Below are 24,470 nucleotides of genomic sequence, written 5' to 3'. Positions count from 1 at the left end.
GTCCCGGGGTCGAGTTGCTCGACTAAAAGGCGGTGCTCCAGCATGGCCGCAGTCAATATGACTGAAACAAGTAAAAGAATAAAAGTAAGAAAGAATAAAGCCTTACCCGTTTATGTCGATCATTTGATTTTATCACAGATAACTGAACTGATTTCATCCATTCGTGGACATCGTCATTTGCGCAGCTTCCTATATTTTTATTAAACTTCAATTCTTTCTGTTCTTTCTCTCTTCTTTCTCTATAGAAATAAGTACCACATAACATTATGTAGAGGGTAACAGAAACACAGAATCACCATTTTATTTTTGTTTTTATCAATCTTCCAAAATGGGTTTTTTTTTATGTTCAATGCTAATAAAGCCTGGTTATTTTTCTTTTTACAAATTGGAATATCCACATGAACAGTAGATTTGGACATCTTTTCTAAAATGAACTTACTTTATTTTTTCCGTTTTATATTCAGATAACTAGCATAATTACATATATCAAGAAAACTGCCATAATAGGAGTCAACAAAGGAACCTTTACTTAGTTGTTTGACCCATTAGAAATAGTAGCCAAATTTCCCTCAAATTACACAATGTCGTCTTAAATCAGGAGATGATATTGTCCCAGATTAATAAGATGGAATAGTCGTGATTGGAAATCCTTTGGTCGCAAGTCTAACATTGGTAAAGTGGAGCTGACTTGGGGTTAAAGAAAAACTACATACTATATATGATCACAACATAGTTAAAACTTTCACACCTTCTCTGTATAAAATATATACAATACTGAGTTAACATGTATTAGAGGTCCAGAAAATATGCTAACCCTCTACAATTACAATATAAACTAGAGTATTGCTCCTGCTTTTGAGATGGTGGAACTGCCATGCACAAATACATTCCAACCTGTCTTGCCTATATATATATATATAAAAAAAACTTTCACTACCAGTGACCAATGTGCTGTCTCCCTATATATCGTCTGTCACAAATACATTGATCTTTATTCCTCAAAATTGTCCAAAACTCAATGGTTTGGATTTATATCTTTCACCATTCCTACTAAACTCATCTCCCAGTACTACATCTCTCCGAAACTCCTCTTTTGCTCATCTATTCCTATCAAACACTAACTTACAGGTGTCCTAACACAAAATTCATCAAGCCATATGCAAATCATAGTCAAACAAAGCCTTATGCAGCTACAGCCACTACTGCTACTCCTTAGACAATATACAAAAGTAATCTTTCACAAACATAATAATGTCTGTTTTAATAAAATGTCCTTACTATAAAAAATTCTAATCCTAAGCCTTAAAGTATAGTTGCTAAATATAAATGAAATTAAGCAAACTGCTTTCTTCTGATCTAAATAATCCCTGACATTTGTGTTTGGCTCCAGCTTGAATGTGATGTAATAATCTGCTTATAAAGGACACTAGTAATTTACCTTTCTAAAGAGATTATAGTAAATTTCCCTTGAAAAATAGGCAAAAGTGAATAGAGAGGAATTTTTTCTTGTGTATGTGAATAGAGTGAACTTTAAAGGCAGTGTGGAGCAATGAATATGTTGATTTTGGCTGCAGAAGCACTGCTTACAGAACCCTCTGGGTAGAAAAGTGTATGGGTAGGTAGATTTGGCAAAGAAAGATGTGATTCTTTTGGCAAGAAACCAAAAAGTGCAGAGGAAATGTAGGAAAGAAAACTGGCACATTGAGTGTGTCAGAAATACATATTCTGTTCTCTGGATAGTTTTCCTGTATGAATTCATGTTTGCATATAAAAAGATTATTTCCTTTATACATTATAAAAAGCTGTAGGTTTTCACTAATGGCTGCAAACTGAAAATATGTTAAAAACCATTTAAAAGAAAATGTAAAATACTTACTTATATGGATCAACATTGAGATCTTTTTCAGAGTAAATTACTGAATGGAATGGCTGTTTTGTACTGAAAAATCTTGTGGAAGGCTCTATATGATAAGTTGGTTCATTTGGGATTGAAATTTCCCCACGAAATAATTTTGCTATAATTACTCCAAATACTTTACTATTTGAATAACCTGAAAATGTTTGAAAAATAATTATTATTAAGTTGTAACATTGGCACATAGTGATTTTTTTTTTTACTTTCCTTTTTATTGGGGTGGGATATAAAAAATAAAATGGACCTAGTTCTTGATTGCTATGTTATTTTATCTACCTCAGAAGGATGAGAAGGCAAGCTGACTTCAACAGGATACTCTATCCACAAGGCAATTTGTAGAAGCCTCTAACAATTCTGACAATCTACTGCCTTTATAATTAACATTAACACAAAACCAATTATTAAAAGAAATTCATAATTAAGCTACAGAAGTGTATTCAGTGATCCACCAAAATAAATAGTTACTAGAGGAGTCTCTCTTTCTCTCTCTGAAAAATATCTAGCAATCAGTAAAATGCTTGAAGAAGGACTGTACAGTAAACCCAGAAAAAGATAACAAAAATAAGTAAAAAAAAACAATTTCATAATGTCTATACTTTAGTTTGGCAATTAGCTCCTATTTACTTGTGTATAACACTGGTATTAGACAAGAATTAATTTCAACTATCAGATTTTTCTAAACAGTGATAAAATTCTAAATAACATGCTCTACTTTAACCAAATCCACATATAATGTTGTAAGTCATTAAGCCTTTTCTTTTTGCTCTTTCCAGATTTTCTTCAGCTCTGCTTTAGGACAAGCCAACTTTTGTTTTACGGATGCCTAACTACTGGATTATAATGGGGCAACATTAACCCATTAGCATTTAAATTATTCTGTCAAATGTATCACTTCTTTATTCACATTGTTTTGAATTAATTATGCATTAACTGGTAGCTTTGAGTTTTTGATGAAGTGATTGTTTATTTTTAGAATGACATGGTAGGGTATGTGTAAAAGGCAAGATCCGGACAGTATGAACATAAAACAGGTAGAACACTTGGACCAGATACGGCTGGTTTATATGATGAAGGGTTAAGATATATGGTGAACTCAAGAAATGTTTATGTAACAGGCCAAGAAGACAAAAATTTAAGATAGCTTATACCATTTCTTATCACATATTAAGCCAAGTGAAATAGGGTTTTGCACAATTCGGGTTATTTGCTTACTACGTCACCAATATTGTTTGGGACAATTGATGAAGTACTAATTACACACTACATCATCAATATTTAAGCTGGTCCTTTAAATTCCTGGTGATAGGAACTGTGTGTCTGATAAAACATGCAAGTGATGATACTTGTAATTTTATTATCTTTTAAACAGTTTTAATTAGTTTTAAATATAGCAAGGTTTTATAATAATAGTTAATTACAAGTACTTTTATTAGTTCCTATTTAATTAAATTTAATGTTTCTATTGGTAATTTAATATTATAGCTTGTAGCGGTGATATATTAATGAGTATGTAGTGTTTTATTATTAACTTTTGAATGATGAAATAAAGTATTTCACTCATAATTATTATACTATTAGTTAAATTAATTTCAATCGTGTTTGTTTTGTTTTGGTGAGATTTATATAAAGCTTTAACTTTTATTATAGTAGTAACTATGGAAGACCAGTGGGATTATTGTTTGTATGAACTTAAAGAATGGTCGTAATTTAGCATATAATTTAGTTATTGCAATTTACTATTAATACCGATACGATGTACATTGGTTTATAGGTTTCTTTGTTGTAGTTTTATTAAAGTTAGTGTTTAATCCTGCCTATATATTGATTGATTGAATGAATGAATGTGGTTATCAAGCTTTCACTTTTATATTATACTATGGGAGACAGTAGGGATTATAACTTTTGTATGATTTAATGGATTGGTTGCTGTTTAGTTACGTATTTAGGAGTTGGTTGTAATTTACTCATTGAATTTATTTACTGATACGGTTATACATAGGGTAAATGTGTTTGAAAATTGTGGTTTCATTGGTTTGCTTGTTCCCAAACAACACTTATTTTAGTGCTGTTGACACCACCAGCTTGAATGGTACTTCCCCAGGTGTCGAAACCATAATGATATCTGCAAGACAGCTGATGGCGGAGGTATGTTGGATTGTTGGTATGGCTGTTTTTGTATATGTAGAATAGTATTATTGGATTGTTGGTACGACTGTTTCTGTATATGTGGAATAGTATTATAACACATCCTTTTGATATCCTAAATGGCAATATAGCATGGCTCCAGTGTATAGATTTCAGGTTCAAAACTACTTTTAAAATTGGCAATGTAATATTACTGCACAATACACAGCTTACACAGAAAACTATGCTTTTCAAGAGCCATTGAGGATATCTCTTTACAGTCACTTGACCTACTAAGAATAGAAACCAAATGTCCCTCCAATTACAACTAGCCATCTTATAAGATGAGGGATAAAGGCAACAAGCTGGTACAAACATTAGCACGCCGAGCAACATGCTTAGCAGTATTTCGTCTGTTGCTACGTTCTGAGTTCAAATTCCGCTGAGGTTGACTTTGCCTTCCCTCCTTTTGGGGTCGATCAAATAAGTACCAGTTACGCACTGGGGTCAATGTAATCGACTTAATCCCTTTGTCTGTCCTTGTTTGTCCCCTCTATGTTTAGCCCCTTGTGGGCAATAAAGAAATAAGATGAAGGATACATTGGATTGTGTGATCCTAGATGTATAATGCTTTCTGTCATAGGTGTCTGCTCAGTCAGGGCTAACCTGGTGGGTAAATGACGGTTTTCATAAGTAATGTATATGATGTCATTCAGGTGATTATGATAATACAAAGACCAGTCAGAGCACAATAGCTAAATGCAATTTAGAAGACTGCAGTGATAATGATAACATACTATCCTTATCATACAAATGGCTTTTCATAATACAAATCTTAAGTGCAACAACATATGTCAATGTAATAGTTAGGAAATAAAAGATTGTATATCTAACAAGAAAGAACAATACCATTAAATGATGTCACAATAACCTCTGTACATGGTAAAGTAAGAAATAATATCTGATATCTATATGATGATGATGATATACGAATCAAAAGAGCAATGTAGGAACTGCATAAATTTGAAATGGCATTCAGCAGGTCATAAGCAAACTTAATATTGAATATATTGAAGTTTAGAAATAAAAAGTTGACAATTGCATCATAATATGACAACAAATAACATAATAGGAAATGTATGGCCCTCGTGTAGAATCAACCAAATTTAAGAGTTAAGGTCTAATTTGCTTAATAATAACTATGAGTATCTTTCAGGGAATGATATTAGAATGGCTTAATTGTACACACTGAAAGCAACTGGAGTACATATTTTAATAAAATATGCCTTTAACCTCATACCATTCAATAATCAGAAAACTGAGCAATTCTACAAGACAACATACATTCATATGAGGTCGTGGTTCATCTGATGATGATCTAATTTGTTATAATTTCTAATTATTTACTGATTTTAATTCTTGACTGCAGAAACTATCATAATGGAATAACTGAAATACCAACAATTTTCTTCCACTTGAGTCTGACAAGTCACCCATACAGCTAAGTGCTTTATAGGTACAAAACCAATGGTTACTCTCTGATTGGCCATAACAACCTCTATAAATAACCATAACTTTTATATATATATATATATATATATACACACCGGAGTAAGCACATAAATGTGAAACAAGGTGGAAAAGAGAGCACTCAAATACCAGAGTGTAGAGTAATATGCTTTATTTAAAAGCAGCAGAAATATAACAAAAGAGTTTCATGTTCCCGTTCATCAACGATCGGGAACATGAAACTGAGTAACAGCTTTTGTTATATTTCTTCTGCTTTTATTTATATATATATATATATATATATATATATATATATGTAGGTCCCGGGTTGAGTCGGGGTTAACCACAGTAAATAAGGTACTCAATACATAGCACAGTAAATTAATTTATTTTATAGAAGGAGCTTCTACAGGAGTAGAACTGTTTCATTCAAAAGAAATCATCGATTTCTTTTGAATGAAACAGTTCTAGTCCTGTAGAAGCTCTTTCTATAAAATAAATTATATATATATATATATATATATATATATATATATATATATATATATATATATATATAATTATTCTTATTACATGATTATTAATATATATATATATATATATATATATATATATATATATAAGCAAGAAAAAAGCAACAAAGATTTAGTGGAGCGTATAGACAATCACTCACAAAGGGTATAAAGGGTAACTGAGAAGGAATGGGATTGTGATTGTAATCACAATCACAATCCCATTCCTTCTCAGTTACCCTTTATACCCTTTGTGAGTGATTGTCTATACGCTCCACTAAATTTCCTTCAACAAATTCTAACATAGCAGTTTTGAAAAATGATCAGAAATGCAAACAGCATACCTTCATACATCAGGAAACCCACTTTATTATGAACTAATTATGGATAAATACATCGTCTGTGAGTATGAAATCTCTCCTCATATCTCCAGAATTCAAACATTCGTCATTATTATGGATGGATTTACATTTTCAATTTCTGTGAAACTAAGAGGTTTTTTAAAATACTTTTTTAAAGCCTGTTATTTGACTCTGCAACATTAGAGAACTTTGGATGTCTGTTTATTATCTAAATCTGATTTTTATAGAACTATCCCGAATGTTTCATGAGTGTAGCCTCACCCCCTTAGATGTTTTGAGAACTCAGATGTTTTTTCGGCTGATGAGTACGGGCCACGTGTATTTGCTGCAATATTTGCAGCCTTAATAAAGGTGTCTTCGTACGAAACAATTGTACCGAAATATTGATCCATTTTTGTTGCTTTTTTCTTGCTTATAATCACCCCACATTATCTTATGGTTAATACCATATAGATTTCTGGTGCATCTAAGTTAAGTACCTCATTCATGTGAATTCAACAGAACTCACTTGAATCTTAATTACTTTTACTATATATATATATATATATCTCAGGAAATAAAATCAAAATTAAACACTGATGAGTAATGTTGAATATTATAACCAAATGTACTGAATAAAATTTAATCAGACCACTTTCTGATTCAGTAGATCCTTGGTGGATTAGGATTTCGTGTGACAATAAGGAAGTAACCAGGTAGAGAATTGACAAAACACTGAATCTATTTCAAGATTTTAAATGTGAGAAAAAGCAGTGGAAGAACTATAGAGATTGAGGAAGAGAAAAAAAATAAAAATAAGAGTATGTATTTTCTTCATGGTATTTTTTTAAAAGAGTATGTATCATCTTCAATTGTAGGCAAAGTATTAACTACTTAAGTATTAACTACATCACAACACATCCTACTTAAGCAGTAAGATGTGTTGTGATGTGACATCAGTTCTCACACATATAAGAAACAATGTAATATACGGGTAAAGACCCCCTTCGGTCATGAATGACCATAGGATTGCACCTAGAAAGTTACCCTCCTAGACACAAGTCCGGGCAAGGTTGTTTATGGAAGACCAGCAGTCGCCCATGCATACCAGCCTCCCCTCTCCATGCCACCAGTGTTATCTAAGGGAAAGACAAAGGTTGATACAGCGTGGCACCAGTGACGTCGCAACTCATTTCTACAACTGAGTGAACTGGAGCAACTTGAAATAAAGTGCTTTGCTCAAGAACACAACGCGCAGCCCAGTACGGGATTCGAGCTCACAACCTCACGATCGTAAGCTCGACGCTCTAACCACTGAGCCATGCGCCCGAAAGTAGATATAAATGAGAGATATTTCAATATATGAACTAAACATCACTGAGGATAATTACCTGAAATTATCTCCCATATTGAATATGATTTGGGAAATAGTTTAAATGGGTGGTGATAAGAAACAAACCAAAGAACATTAAACAATAAAAAATATCAGTTACAATCTGACAGAATTTAAGCTTTTACAGCCTCCCCTACCAACTCCACTCCATAAAATTAGCTAATTCATGAAGATCGAGTCAGATATTTTGTAAATCGAAACATCAGAAATATCAGGGAATAATCAAATAGATTCACATTTAATTACAGTTGCAACAATTAATAGCAATTAATAAAAGGAATTACTCAAATTATCTATAAAATTATCTATAACAAGTAGATAACAATAAAGATATAATTACACAGGTAAACATATATCAGACTGCAAATATACATTGTTTACATGTAGAGAACAGAGGACAACAGTGTTGAGAGGGCACTCCTCTAAATATGGTTGTACAGACTTGAAATTTCTCTGAAGAGAATTAGGTAACAGCTTGTAGTTGGGATTAATAATCTTAACAGCACTCTGAACATCATGATTCAAATAGATTTATTCTAAGAATGTGATCAGAATATCAATAATGATCAGTTTTCACTATTTGCTTGGAACCCCCGCCCTATTCTGACATAATGAAGCATTATAAGAATGTGGCACACCACTAGAAATCAAAATAAAGTATATATACAAAGATTCAGGTGTGGCTGTGTGGTAAGAAACTTGCTTTTCAACCACATGGTCCTGGGTTCAGTCCCATAGCATGGTACCTTGGACAATAGTTTTGTGGCTATCAGGCCTCATCAGCAATACATTTTTAAATCTACGTCCAGAAATTCCAGGGTGCACATAGGGTATATTTTAACGATGAATGGAGAAGACGGAGTGTAAAAGCATTTATTAGTACAACAATTGTTGTGAGTGGATTTGGTAGACAGAAACTAAAAGAAGCTCGTCATATCAACCAGTATTGGTCTGTTTACATCCCCATAACTTAGCAGCTCAGCAAAAGAGATCGATAGAATAAGTACTAGGGTCATTTGATCAACTATAAACCCTTCAAGGTGGTGCTCCAGCATGACCACAGCCATACTGACTGAAACAATATATATATATATATATATATATTAAAGATTAATGGAGAAAACAGAATATAACAAAAAGCATGACAATTGTTTTGGCTTCAAGGTGCACAGCTCCCTAACGGGTGTGGAATGATGCAATAACACCAGATGCAACGCAGAGTGCAAAAGAGCCTCTAAATACAACCATTTACCTTTGTGAAATTGAAATGTAAATAAGCATATTATGCCACACGAAGGGGTGTTTTTGCACTGTGTGTTGCATCTCCTATTATTGCATTGTTCCATGCCCATTAGGGAGCAGTGCAACTTGAAGCTAAAACAATTGTTGTACTAATAAATGCTTTTACACTCCGTCTTCTCCATTCATCGTTAAAATATACCCTATGTGCACCCTGGAATTTCTGGACGTAGATCTAAAAATGTATTGCTGATGATGCCTGATAGCCACAGACACACCACCTGGGGCTTACTCTGAAACAAGGCTTGGATACAGCATTTAACGCCTAGTTTCTAAAACTTAATTCTTTAACTTTAAATTCAACACACACACACATACACATTATACTTATTATTCTCGAGACATGTTCTGGTTTTTGTTAGAACAGAAAATTGTATCTCTTGCGCTCTGACATTCACAAAAGAATTTGAGTAGAAGTTGTAGGTTTTTATATTTCTCCATAGGTGTTCATTGTTCTATAAGGAATTTGATTAGTATATATATATACACACACACACACACATAAACAGGGATTTTAAACTTCCAGTTGTGTAAAGGCAGAGTTTCTTTGGCATTTGTTTCAAAAATTTCTTTAGGTTTTATATGCTAAAGTAGAGCTGAGAAAGGTGTGCATATATTCATGTATAAAAATAGGACATGCCTGACTAATAACCCTGACCTTATAAATGAAAACAGGATAATAATAACAACAGCAACAAATAAAGTCAGGACCAGCCTAAATTCTTTTGTGAGAAAAAAAGTTGCTGCACCCTATAACTGATATTGGTTTTTGTACCTTTGTGATTTATATTGTGAAAGCAAAAGGATTAAATCCAGTAATAGAAAAGCAGCAAAAATTCTGTCACATTTTATGCCCACCTAACAAAAGAGAAACACCTAGAGGCTGCTACCCTCTTGACACCCTGACCACACAACTAGCACCCCCACCTCAACTAACCATCACAAACATAGACCCCTTTCTGAAGCAAATTCAAAGCAACTGAATTTCACAAATAAAACTTAACCTAATTTGTTGTTTTTGCATGAATCTTTATGGTCCCACTTTTCTTCAATATCCTCTTGAAACTTACCACCACCCCAGCAGGGGAGGGCAATACTGCCCACTTTGGGAACCACTGCAACCCCAATTTAATCAATAGAGATATTTTCAAAACACCTTTCCATAAAAACCTAACTACCACCCCATTCCAAAACCTGTATAGCCAAAAATGATTTTAACTCAACAGAGATCACACAAAAGCAAAACTAGCTCCAATGCTCCGTAATCCAACATTCTTGAATAAGAAAATTAAATTTAAGCTCTACACAAGTATAGAGTAACCCATCAAATTAATGTAAAACTGCTATTATTACAACTAAACATAAAACAAACAGTGTACCATCATCATCATCATTTGGGATCCACTGTCCAAGCTAGCATAGGCTTCGATTGTTTGACTGGAACAGATAAGCTGGAGAGCTGTACCACGCTCCAGTCTGATTTGGCTTGGTTTCTACGGTTGGATGCCCTTCCCAATGCCAACCACTCCAAGAGTGTAGTGGGTGCCTTTTATGCGTCACCAGCATAGGTGTTTCTATGTGCCTACCAGCACTGGCCATGACTGCAATTTCACTCGGTTTGATGAGTCTTCTCACGCATTTAGCACACGCACACATACACATTATAGTATGAAACATTAAATGTTTCACTCCTTACATCAGTTGAAGTAATCACCTACTTCCACACACACACACACACACACCAATGTACCAAGTGTTGTTGGCAAACACCATTACCATCCAAACGTTAGCTTCAGCTTTTTGTTTAGTATCTGTTTTCCATGTTGGCATGGGTTGGACGGTTTGACATGGGAGCTGTCCAGACCCTGGCTGTCTGTTGTGGCATGGTTTCTATTATGGCTGGATGCCCTTCCTAACACCAACTGCTTAACAGAGTGTGTTGAGTGCATTTTTACATACCACTGGCACGGGTGCATTTACACAGCAGTGGAACAGGTATATTTACAAAGCACTGGCACCTGAAAGGACAAGCCTGGATGTGTGGAAGACAGCTATTTTACTTAGCTTGACACACCTTATCAAGTACAGCAAATCTGACCAGAAATAATCAACATTGAGTGTTTTTAATAATAATGAATACATTACATACAAAAACTGCATGTATATAAGTTAAGAGGTTCAAAAAGCCTAGATTAAACAAACTGACAAGCTCTTTGTTATGCTGAGAGTATTTTCTAACAGGTTTATTGTGCTCAAACACTGACGTAATATACAGTCATGGTAAACATAATTTTGATTTATTGTTACAGCAGAAAATAAAACCATGAGCAAAAATGATATTTTTTCCTGTTTTTGATTTATATTTTAATATGAAATACTTATGTATTTCAGAATGGTGTAACAATAAATCAAAAGCGTGTTTTCTTGTTTAAAATGTAAACAGTCGTTATTTTTAAAAGAATGCAAATTGAAATTAGTTACCTAACACTGTTCCTTTATATACAAAGGATGTGTCAACTGGTTCCCTTGTACCATTTCTATTTTGATGTACATGATCTGGAGCGAAAATTGTGTCATCTTTTTCAAGCTTCAATGTGAAGTCTCTGCAAATATTGAACACATTTATGTTTACAATACACAGTTAACGTGATTGAGAATTAAGCAAAGCAAAAAAAAAAAACAGAGAGACAGACAGACAGAAAAGAAAAGAAAAAGAAAATTACTAAATTTTAAGTTTGCTGGAAACAGTAAGTTATGCTGTTATGATTCGGTATAAGTATTAGTAACATAATTTATTGTTTGGGGAGAGTCATTCTCTTTTAGTGCCTTATTAATTTAACACACTCACCAGTCTGATTTCCACTCATTTATATATAAATAAATAAGTAAACAAGTGGAAATCAGACCGGTGAGTGTGTTAAATTAATAAGGCACTAAAAGAGAATGACTCTCTCCAGATAATAAAATATGCTTCGACACACGAATTCCCATAAAGTATCTTGCAAACCAAATATAAAAAAAAAAAAAAATTATAAGCAACATAATTTAAAGTGAAATGTCTGCTTACATTAACTTGTAGTTGTTGGACAGCAGCTATGCTGGGGCACCACTTTGAAGAGTTAAGTCAAACAAATCAACCCCAGTACTAATTTTTAAAGTTTTGGACTTATTCAGTATCTTTTGCCGAACTGCTAATTTACAAGGGCATAAACAAACCAACACCAGCTGTGAAGCAATAGAGGGGGGAACAAACACACACACACATACAATGGGTTTTATAGTTTATGTCTACCAAATTCATTCACAAAGCAGTGGTTAACCCAGGGCTATAGAAGACATTTGACCAAGGTGCCACACCATGGGACTGAACCTAAAGCCACATTGTCTTTAGGCATAGATGTAAGACCAAGTAAAAGTGGATGGAAATGATGAAAGTCACACGAGTCTAACTTACATTGGCTATTTGATCCCTGCTGTTTTAACTCTTTTGATACCAACCCAGCTGAAAATGCCTCTGGGTCTGTAGTAAAAATATCTTGATTTCAAAAGTTCTGAATTAAAATCTTTCAGCAAACCTTAGTCACAGTTTAAGTTCCTAACACTAGTTCAAGGATAACTAAGTTGTTTTTCTAAATTCTTTGTTATATTTGAAATTAACTGAAAGAAACACAGAGCAATCTCAACAGAAATATGATAGCAAAAAGGGTTAAATATGTTATCACAAATTTAACTTGGGTTTCCTAAATAAAGTTCAATGTTTCTTAAGTTTGGGTGCTGCTGGCTGAGGAAGGTTTTCAACATTTTGGTGAAAAGACTTCATGCAGGAGTGAGTAGTTTTCCTTCATCCTTACTCCATAAGTTAGGACAGTAAAGACTGGTTGAATATGATAGTGTTAGTAGTTGCACACATGTGGGAAATGGTTGAAGTGGAGAAAAAGTGTTGAGTGTAGTAGAGAAAGAGAATTTGGGAGAAGGTGAAGTGGAGACAGAATAAAGTATTAAATGAGGGGAAAGGATTAAAACAGGAATGGTCAGTTTAAGGAAGAGAATTGTTTTTGCTGATCAGTTCAGTGACTAAAATAAGAGGTTGGTCAATAGCAGTGTAGTGGACACTTAGTGAAATTCTCTCTCTCTGTTATATATAACATAAATACAGACGTAGCAGATAACAGCTAGCCTTCGGCCGCTTGGACCCTGTTGTGTCCACTACTCTGATTGGTTGGTATTGGCACAGTTTGTCTCTTGCTCTATTATGCGCCAATGTGCAACTCAACCAATCTCAGCCTTCTGATAAGGTCCTGTGACACAGTCTTTCTAAATCTCCGTTTGAGCTTACTGGTCCCTATAAAAAGCTAGTTCTACACCGAGTCGAAGTCTTTGGTTCTAGACCTTCTAAGGTCTAACCACTGACCACAGAGCACACAGCCAGTTCCAGTGAAAGACAACACCAGCAGCCCACATGAAGAATCATCAACACTTCGTCTAGCAGCATACAGGACCTCCATCTCCGTCGCCTCCATCTTCTTAACAACGCCAACAACATCTCTACATACACAGCAACCATTGCCAGGTTCTATCTCCTCACTGTTTGTGAATTACTTCACCAAGGTTAACAGCAAATACAACCTGTGAGATCTTCCTGTAACAAGTAACCAACTCTGCATTATAGCCTCCACTTCCACGTGCCTCAACTGTCTCTGCAGTGTAGTCACAACTTCTTACAACTCTTCAACTATTGTGTACCTTACTACAAACTGGTATTTATCTTTATTGTGCGTGAACATTCTTCTAGCGTCCTATTATAGATTCTTTCAATGCTCTGTATTTTATCTCACACGCATACACCCTTGTTTGTACACACATACACATTATGCATTCATGACAGCCTGTCTATTGTTATTTTTATATATGTACTTATGACGAACACACAGACACACGTTAACACCTAAATAAAACCCTTCTCTTAAACCTTCTATCGGTTGTCTTTCTTTTCCTTTCTGGCACTGATACACATTTATCTTTACGCTTTTATTGTAAAGTGTATTAAAGGAGTCATTCATTTGTCACCTCTCCTTCGCACAATCATTCTTATAGCTGTATTCACAATATATGTCAATACACACATAGGGATAGTAGAGGCTTGGACTACATCTATACACTTGCAATCACAATACACAGGGACAATAAAAACAGTGATACCAGCTTACACGGTCTCACTTGTATGCACATACACCACAATAATATTAAAACTACTAACTACAGGCACAGGCATGACTGTGAGGTTAAGAAGCTTCCTTCCCAGCTTCATGGTTTAGTCTCACTGCATGGCACCTTGGATGAGAATCTTCTACTGTAGCACTGGTGGAGGCACGTGACTTAGTGGTTAGGGTGTTGGACTCATTATCATAAGACTGCGGTTCCAACTCCTGGACCGGGTGACACGTTGTGTTCTTGAACAAAACACTTCATTTTACGTTACTCAAGTCTACTCAACTGGCAAAAGTGAGTAATCCTGCAATGGACTAGCGTCCCATCCAGGTGTAGTCCTTATGAGTCAGCAGGACTTGAGAAGGTAAAAAAAAAACTATAGCCCTATGCTGACCAAAGCTTTTATGAGTGAATTTGGTAGGCACAAACTGGAAGAAGCTCATCAGTATGTATGTATGTATGTATGTATGTATGTATGCATGTATGTGTGCTTGTATGCCTTAGTCTCCTTGCCTTGACATTGCATGATAGTTGTAAACAAGTGTCACCCTCATGCAAGCAGAGTCCATTTTCAATCTTCCCTGAAAACATATATGTTCAACTAAAAAGAAAAAACCCTTCAGGGCGGTGCTCCAGCATGGTCGCAGTCAAATGACAAACAAGTAAAAGAATGGAACATAACCTGACAGTTATTTGGGTAATAATTTACACAATCTTAAAAATTTGATGATTTAAAGAGTAACCCTTTAGAGACCAACTTGCCTGAAACTGCCCTTGGCTCCAATACAAATTCCATGTTTTAAAGCAATCCCAATTAAAACCTCCAATCGAAATGTAATATCAATTTATATTCCAAAATATCAGCTCAATGTTGACAGTTTTTTTTTTTATAAAGTCTTCATTATTTTCAAAATTAAGAGAAATAAAAGCAGTTTATTTCAACATAAATATGATAAAAGAATTAAAAACCCCAGCCAGGAAAAAAAGCTTTTATTCAACTTACCGATTAAAGGCATTGAAAGAAAGTAGAATATGGCTATTCAGTGAGCGCTTGTAGCGATAATGATTTCTATTCAATTCATGATGATTATAGACTAATGGATGGTAGTGTTCTATATAATCATCTAAAAATCTTTTGCCTGAAATGAGAAAAGAAGAAGAAAATAATAATAATAATAATAATAATAATAATAATAATAATAATAATAATAATAATAATAATAATTCTTTCTACTGGAAGCACAAGGCCTCAAATTTGGGGAAAGGGATTAAGTCGATTACTTATTTAATTGTCCCCGAGAGGATGAAAGGCAAAGTCAGCCCTGGCAGAATTTGAACTCAGCACGTGGCAGCAGACAAAATACCATGAAGCATTTCGTCCAGTATGGTAATGATTCTGCCAGCGCTCCACCTTAATCATAATAATAATAATAATCAATGTGAGACCTCTGATATGTTGCTGTTTGTTTTCATAGAATCAAGGCAGAGCAAATAAGGCCAAGAGCGCTGAGAAGTAAAATAATCATAATAATCCTTTCTACTATAGGCACAAGGTTTGAAGTTTTGGGGAGGGTGACAGTCGATTATATCAGCCCCAGTACTCAACTGGTACTTATTTTATCAACCCTGCAAAGATGAAAGGCAAAGGTGACCCTGGCAGAATTTGAACTCAGAACGTAAAGACAGATGAAATGCCACTAAGCATTTTGCCCAGAGTGCAAACGATTCTGCCAACTCACCACCTTAATAATAATAATAGTAGTAGTAGTAGTAGTAGTAGTAGTAGTAGTAGTAGTAGTAGTAGTATAGCAAAGACACAAGCAAGAATAGTACAACTCTATAGTAAAAGAATAAAAAAGTAAATAAAAAGTGCCTCTATGTAGTAAGTCACACTGATAGAAGTAAATGAACTAACATTCTTTTAATACACATTTCATGAAGGATGATGACTTGACAGAAATGGTCAAGCATCAAACTGAATACATTACAATATTGAGAATGGCTACAGAGATGACCACCCTGTACTGCCACCACTGCCACCACCACCACCACCAAGCAGAGTATATCTAAAATTACACTGTTCAGTGTGTGCTTTTTTAAGATACTACTTACTGAACCCCTATACTACCAATGAAGGACAAGCTGTCAATGGCTTTTCCACACTGTTCTCAACTCTTTTCTGCTTCTCTTCATTTGGATCCCCACTTCCTTGCAGTTTCCTTTTGGATTTTGTCACACCATGTTATATGTTTCACTGGGGAAAGACTTTCCTCTCACAGGTTTTGTTGGTTTTTGAATTGTCATTGGTGTTTTTGCAACTTACCTTTTTTCTAGATAGAGGTACACATATACACACACACATCTGTCTTTGCATGTGTCCCATCTCCCTCTTATTACTCCCTATCATCTTAAAAAAGACAATAGGGAGAAATAAGAGAGAGATTTGGTTACTATTTCTAGCAAGTCAAATTATTGTGTATTGAACTCCAAATCAATACATAACAAATGCTGTACATTTGTTATGTATTGAACTCCTAATCAATACATGACACAAATGACCGCATAAAAGCTTCCAGATTGACTTATAGGTATGTAAAACACTACAGAAAGCAGCGCTTTGGATGGTCTGAGATTCATGAAGAGTGGGAGCAGATAGAATAAATTCATATCGTCTACAAAATAGGTGTGCTTATATATAATTGCCACAATAGGACATTGTGGGTACAGAATTTTGAGGTGTAAAAACATCATGCATAAGTAATTTGAGGGGATGATTATGCTGTTTAGTTTGCCATAAAACTTAGATATTTAATTATATTGATATATTGCCAATATTTCACATAATTCCATGAGACACTGAAGATTCTATTTTAATGAAAAATTGGTCATAGGTGCAAACATAACTATGTGGTAAGAAATTTGCTTCTTAATTGAATGGATTCAGATTCACTTCCACTGTGTGGCGCTTTGATCTAACATCTACAACAGGTCCAGGCTGACCAAAGCCTTCTGAATGGGGTTGGTAGGCAGAAACTGAGAAACCCATTGCATGTGTGTGTGTGACAGCTGTAAACAAGTGTCACCATCATGTAAGCAGTGTCCTTCGTTTCCAATCTTCCAAGACATGTCCGGTCATGGGAAAATACTACCTTATTTGAAAATAAGTCATGATTAGTGAGAGGAGGACCATCTGGCCATAGAAAATCTGCCTCGACAAATTCTGTCCAACCCATGTGAGCATAGAAAAGTGGATGTTAAAACGATACTGGAGATGCCTATCTTATAACTATACAAAATTACAAATTGTTTGCAAAACAAAATATATTATTTTCCCATAACAGCAAAATAATTTATTTCACTTCAAACTTTTCATATTTAGTATTTTCCAGAGATTCTTGTTTCACTTAATTGTAAACAATATTAATTGACTTAACATGGATACTTCAGTGTACATCCCATAAGAATTTTTTAAATGTCTTTGACAAATGGAATGTAATCACTGATGATATCACTTTATTTTACTTTAACTCCATTTTTTGGGGGAGTTTTTTCTCTCACAGCCATCAGATAAATCTTTTGCCTTTATTTTATATTGTTATTTTGCAAGCATTTTATAGGTAACATGATTCCACTGAATTAGCACTCCAATCTTCAAGTCAAAACTGTTCACAAGTTCTACAGTCTAAGCCACATTGACAACATTCTTTAAATTTTGTGTGCAGTTCTTTACAAGTAATTTTCTCTTGATGTAAGAGGAATTCATCTACTACTGCAACATGTGCAAGATAATAGAAAAAAAAAATTAAGTAAAAAGCATATCTTATAGTGCATTGTACAGAGTGTTAAGTTTTCTGATTCCTTGCCAAGAAAATCTCAACAGATTCTGCAGAATTCTCATGCTTGTCCTTTAAGCAAGACTGTTCTGTAAACAAATATCCCTGCTGGTAAAAGCACTGAATTCAAGCCAATGAAGGAACAGGATCACTTGACATGTTACAAAAACTTACTCAACTATCTTGAAAAAAAAATGGATCAATACACAGGATGTAGTCCTAGGTACATTATGCTTGAAATCATGATGAGATGGTCATGATAGAACCACTTTTCATCATATGTCTGTTGTTTGCTCTGTTTCCACACCAGTCTCATACTTGTTGGCCTCTCCACTTTATGCACTCAGTCAAATGCAAACACTCTCTCACATGCCAGGTTAAGATGACATTTAGTCCTTATAGTATTGTTTCACTCATCTGCAAACACTACTGAGATGGTTGTAGAAGACACTTTGGTACAGTTGTTTTGGCCCAGTATATTTGGCATCATTGATTCAACACTGACCTATCTGACATCAGACTTTTTGTGCCCAGGGCCTTTTGGTACCATAAAGATTTTGTTATTGTTCTAGATGACAACTAACTTCAATCACCATAATTAAAATACTCAAAGTATTAAACTTTGTTTAGTTTTCTCTGCTTCACTTTATGTATATGGTGACTGATGAAATATTGACAAAAAAATAGATACAAAAACGTTTTACACATAATGGATTTCTATACGTCTTTGACAAAGCAAGCTGACTGGCAATGCATTTAAATTTTAGCACTGTGAGCAGAAAAATGAATGTGATAGAGAGAGAAAGATGCATTAAATGACCCCATCTATTACAAATAGCTCTGTCCATGCTTGTATGTGTATATTTCTATGTGCACTTGTGTTTGCCAAAAGTACTGTCACCAAAAGGCCATCACCAAAATAGATTCAATGTCCAGCCAGCCGTGCCAAATCACCAGCATCCAGACAACCATGCTTGATCATCTCATTCCATCTTGAGGTGGCCCTTATTCCCACTAAACTCTTGACCTTTCTTTCTCCACAACAAATCTATGGAAATACATGGCTGTATCATCTATTACCTGATCCCATCAACTGTTATTCTATCAACCTCAATTCCAACAGTTCAAAATAGTTAGGGAATTATCACAGTTATCACCTAGTTATTTGGCTTCTTTACATGAGAAATCTAAAACAGGTTCTCAACCAGTTTTTATCTATGGACCCTTTTCATTACTATTTTATTTTTGTGGATCCCCACAGCCATTTGATGTTGAAAAACTAGTTTTATAGAAACTTCTTTCAAAATTCCTAGTTTGTTTTTCACACATTAACTTGGGTACACTGAACTACATAAAATGTTCAAGAAAGAAACCTAAATGTTTCTTGCAACAAATACATCTAAAGCAACATTTTTTCAGGGGCCTTTAAAATACTATTGTGGATCCCCAATTTACTATTGTGTGAACTACCAAAAATCTTATATGGACCTTCAGGGGCCATATGGACCCTGGTTGAGAACAACTGCTCTAAAACTTAAAAACTGAATCCAGCTTTGTTCAACTTTGATTTTTTTTAGGGCTTTTTGTTTTTCCCCTTACCATTTTACATGGTGAAATGGATAGGAAAACTTGGGAAGTAGGGTGGTAAATTTCTTTTTTTTTTTTTTTTTTGCTTACTAAATTTCTTCCTTGCTAATCACTTAACTGCTATTATCAGTTAAGCTGGAGAAAATATTCAGATGTACAAAATAATGTCTATACTGAAGTTTGAACAGTAGTTCAGGTTCCTGTCTTCAGTCATTTTGTTGCTCAAATACTTTACTACAAATTAAAGGTTAAGTATGTGAAACAAAAGGTCAGTTTTGAACAGCCGAAATCATCATTACCCTCACCTTTTAATGTTCATTTTCATGCCAACATAGGCTGGACAGTTTGACAGGAGCTAGTGAGCCAGAAGACTACACCAGGTTCTACTGTCTGCTTTGGTATGGTTTCTACAGCCAAATGCCCTACCTAACACCAGCTACTTTACTGAGTATACTGAATGCTTTTTATATGGCACCAACACTAGTGAGGTTACTAAATAACTTGAAAGACAGGAACCCTCAACTGAGGGTGGAGTATTATTAAGGGAGGTGGCTGTGTGCTAGATGATAAGAAGTTAAAGAATGATAAAGAGATAGAAATGGGTGTTTTGTTGAAATGGTGAACATGATATTGGAAATGGTGGACATAATAATATTAATCTGTCAGTAACATCACTTAGAAAAAAAACCCACATGAAACAGAATTATTACTAACTACAACATCCATCCTTGTTTATCACCAATTCATTCATCACTGACCTGGGATAACACAGCATGCTAATTGTGAACCATGTTATGCTTATCGTGAATTGATCTGTGATAACATGGGTCAGTGATCAAAGATTCTGCTTGAACCACATATGCACCTCAGCGACCATTCACAATACTTAAGGACAACTTGGGATCTCAAAAGGAAACCTATATTTCCCGTATGTTCCATTATTCATTTATCAATGATTCATTTAACATGGTGATTTGTGAAATCAAACAGTTGTGATGAACAAGGATAGATGAAATTTGAGTAATGCCACTTGAGGTATAACCTTAATCCACTGACTGATTTCACACAACCACCTGACACTCAAATGCCTTTAATGGCATTTGCTACTGCATGAATTCAGACTATGCCCCCTCAGTTTTCAACTCTACACACACACACACACACACTAAAGTAATGGGTACTACCTTTCTTTCTCTGGCTAATTCTTAACAAAATATTTAAAACAAAACCCAAAAATTTAGGCATGGCTGTGTGGTTAAGAAGCTTCCTTTGCAACCATGTGGTTTCAGTTCAGTTCCACTGCACAGCACCTTAATCCTTTAATAGTCAGATCACTCCATCAAATTTAATTCTTTTTGATTCACACTGTTTTGAAGTAATCATGCATTATCTTGTAGCTTTAAGATTTTGATGATGTGGTTGCTTATTTTTAGAATGACATTGTAGGGTAGATGTGAGAGGCTGAATATGGCTAGTCTGAACATAAAACAAGTAGAATATTTGAACAGGAAACAGCCGGTTTAAATACTAAAGGGTTAAGGCATTTGTCTTTTACTGTAGTCCTGAACTAACAAATGTCTTGTGAGTGAATTTGGTAAATGGAAACTGTGTGGAAGCCTGTGGTTGTGTGTGGTAAGTAGCTTGCTTACCAACCACATGGTTCCAGGTTCAGTCCCACTGTGTGGCACCTTGGACAAGTATTTTCTACTATAGCCTCGGGCCGACCAAAGCCTTGTAAGTGGATTTGGTAGGCGGAAACTGAAAGAAGCCCGTCGTATATATGTATATATATATGTGGATGTGTGTTTGTCCCACCAACATCGCTTGACAACCAATGCTGGTGTGTCTACATCTCTGTAACTTAGCGGTTTGGCAAGAGACCGATAGAATAAGTACTAGACTTACAAAAGAAAAAGTCCTGGGGTCGATTTGCTCGACTAAAGGTGGTGCTCCAGCATGGCCACAGCCAAATGACTGAAACAAGTAAAAGAGAAAAAGACTAAAGAGTATATATATATATATATATATATATATATATGGCACTTTATGAAAACCCAAACTTGTGTAATGTTACATGTTAAGTTACATAACAATACTTGTGTTCTGAATAAATATGCGAAGGAAACGTAGTAATATCCTAAAACACCCATCTACTTCATTCTCAATACTATGAATATATGTGCGCGTATCTTTGGCCACCTCAACGCTCACTGCAACTAACGAAATGTATGTATTTTTTACTTTATTTTTATACTTTAAAACACACTCCCATTCAACGTCCTGCTCCAATATTTCCATATGCACTTACCAAAATTTTATAGCAATATTCAGACATTCTTCCAGCAATAAATTACGTAATGGGTGACATCAATGCAAACATATTCTACATGCATTGACAGAGACATTTGGCCAAGACGCAAAAATTATTATCTTATAGCTCACAAATGAAATAACTTAACTGACAACAGAATTTTCACTTATGTAATTTCGTGCAAAAGCAATTCAATAAATGCTATTAAATGCTTTGTGAATTGTCTGTTCTGAATTTAAACAAAAGTAATTTTTATTCACATAAAATATATACATATACATGTCTCACCCATGCTAGCATGGAAGGCAGATATTAAATGATGATAATGACAGACAGGCATGTACACAAGTATGTAGATAGATGGATAGATACATACATACATATATAAATGTGTTATGTATACATACATACATGTATGCACACACATATATGCACATACAAATCTGTGTGTGTATGTGTGTCTGAAGAAAATGAAAAAAATATAATAATTGATTATATTTAACTGTTATGTGTCTCTTGATAATATTACCATCGTAAAAGAGTATGGTCCAACAGAAGCAATCGCTCCCTGCAAGTGTCACTTATTAATTATAGAATGAAAAGTAGAAACAAGAAAAGAAATTGGCATTTCGAAGTTAACTAAAGGGAGTTTATCATTGCATTGATTATTCATGAAGTGAGTGCATTAAGTAATTAGCTGCAAGTGGTTTTATAATCTTGGGAGTTGGCTGGCTATTATGGCATCAAATCAATAGCCCCAATGATGCTGTTTTAACACTACTGTCCCCATTTACAAGAAAAAAAAAAAAAAAGCCAATTAGGGCAGCAATGTCTGATTCATAATAAGTATAGATAGGAAGTCAAGTGTAGGAAAATATACAGACACTTCCATAGTGTTGCCGGAACCACAAGTCACACTGATATAGCTCTTACAGGCACAGGTATGAAGCTTGCTTCCTAACCACATGGCTAATCTATCAGTCTTTTTTGCCAAATAGCTAAGTTACGGGGATGTAAACACACCAACACTGATTACCAAGTGGTAATGGAGAACGAACATAAACACAAAAACACACACACGCATATGCATATATATATATATATATATATATATATATACACACACACGATGGGCTTTTTTCAGTTTCCATCAACCAAATTCACTCACAAGACACTTGCCCAAGGTGCCATGCAGAAGGACTGAACCCAAACCATGTGGTTGAGAAACAAACTTCTTATCACACTGCCATGCCTGCACATCTATAGCTATATATATGTATATATATATTTCTTATAGCATCCACTTCTCCATGCTTGCATGGGTCAAATAGAATTTGTTGAGTCAGAATTTTCTCTGGCCAGATGCCCTTCCAGTTGCCAACCCTCAACCATTTCCAAGCAAGGTAGTATTTTCACATACCTAGAAATGTTTTTCACAGAAGACTGAAAATGACAGTAACTCTCATTTACAACCATCTTCTGGTATCAAGACAAGGGTACACTCAAACACAGACAATATTTTCAGTTTCTGTCTACCAAATCCATTTACAAGGTTTTTTTTAAATACATTATACTACGTAATGATTTCAACAGTTAGTTCATCTTTTAATTCAAACCTAGGAATGTCTTTCCATTGGGCATTTCTAATACATATTTGCCCTATGCTACTTATTTGGAGTTTAAATCTCTAATTTCCATACTCATCTATAGAAGGAACATCTGCAATGCCGCTTTACTTATATCTTCAAATATCCGTTGAAGCCATTAGTTATGGTTAAATATCCAACATGACTCACATCACTTTCTCATATGGATAACAATATGAATCTCCTAGATCCAAATTTTCTGCTATATTCCTTCTCAAGTTCTTTGTGTTATGATTTCTACTTCCTGCACTGAAGAGTACGTTGATATTATTTACATTATCATGATATCTCTGTACAAAACGATCGTCTGCAAGAATTAAACTTCTTATATATTTCAACATTTTTAACTAACTTGATGGGTTTTATGGGACTTCATTCCATAAATTCACCATATATATATATATATATATATATATATATATATATATATATCAGAACAAGGCACGTTCTGTGCCGGTGGCACATAAAATGCACCATCCGATCATGATCGATACCAGTGCCTCCTGGCCCCTGTGCCGGTGGCACTTAAAAAGGCACTCACTACACTCTCGGAATGGTTGGCGTTAGGAAAGGCATCCAGCTGTAGGAACACTGTTAGATCAGACTGGAGCCTAGTGCAGCCTTCTGGCTTCCCAGACTCCAGTCGAACCATCCAACCCATACCAGCATGGAAAACAGATGTTAAACGATGATGATGTCAAACAGTAAAGCAGTATGACCATTTCAATCGGCTCCTTTTAACTGAACTATGTAATCATTACAACCATTTAAATGCAGCGCTATCTTCAGCCA

General features: G+C 34.8%; 1 protein-coding gene across 3 annotated transcripts in view; it reads right to left on the bottom strand.

The window, feature by feature from the left end:
* LOC115219650 (disintegrin and metalloproteinase domain-containing protein 10) overlaps window positions 1–24,470 on the bottom strand; it is a 106,139-nt gene that overhangs the window by 40,543 nt on the left and 41,126 nt on the right. For all 3 annotated transcript variants that reach the window (XM_036509607.1, XM_029789821.2, XM_029789822.2), the window contains exons 2-5: window positions 15,305–15,440; window positions 11,575–11,696; window positions 1,877–2,051; window positions 107–239 (exon numbers count right to left, since the gene is read on the bottom strand). In XM_036509607.1, coding sequence (XP_036365500.1) covers window positions 107–239; window positions 1,877–2,051; window positions 11,575–11,696; window positions 15,305–15,440 — 566 coding nt within the window. The remainder of the gene's footprint in view (window positions 1–106; window positions 240–1,876; window positions 2,052–11,574; window positions 11,697–15,304; window positions 15,441–24,470) is intronic.

The sequence above is a fragment of the Octopus sinensis genome, linkage group LG15, assembly GCF_006345805.1.
Source record: "Octopus sinensis linkage group LG15, ASM634580v1, whole genome shotgun sequence".
Classification (NCBI taxonomy): Eukaryota; Metazoa; Mollusca; class Cephalopoda; order Octopoda; family Octopodidae; genus Octopus; species Octopus sinensis.
The sequence above is the reverse complement of the archived record's forward strand: the minus strand, read 5'-3'. Positions and strand labels throughout refer to the sequence as shown.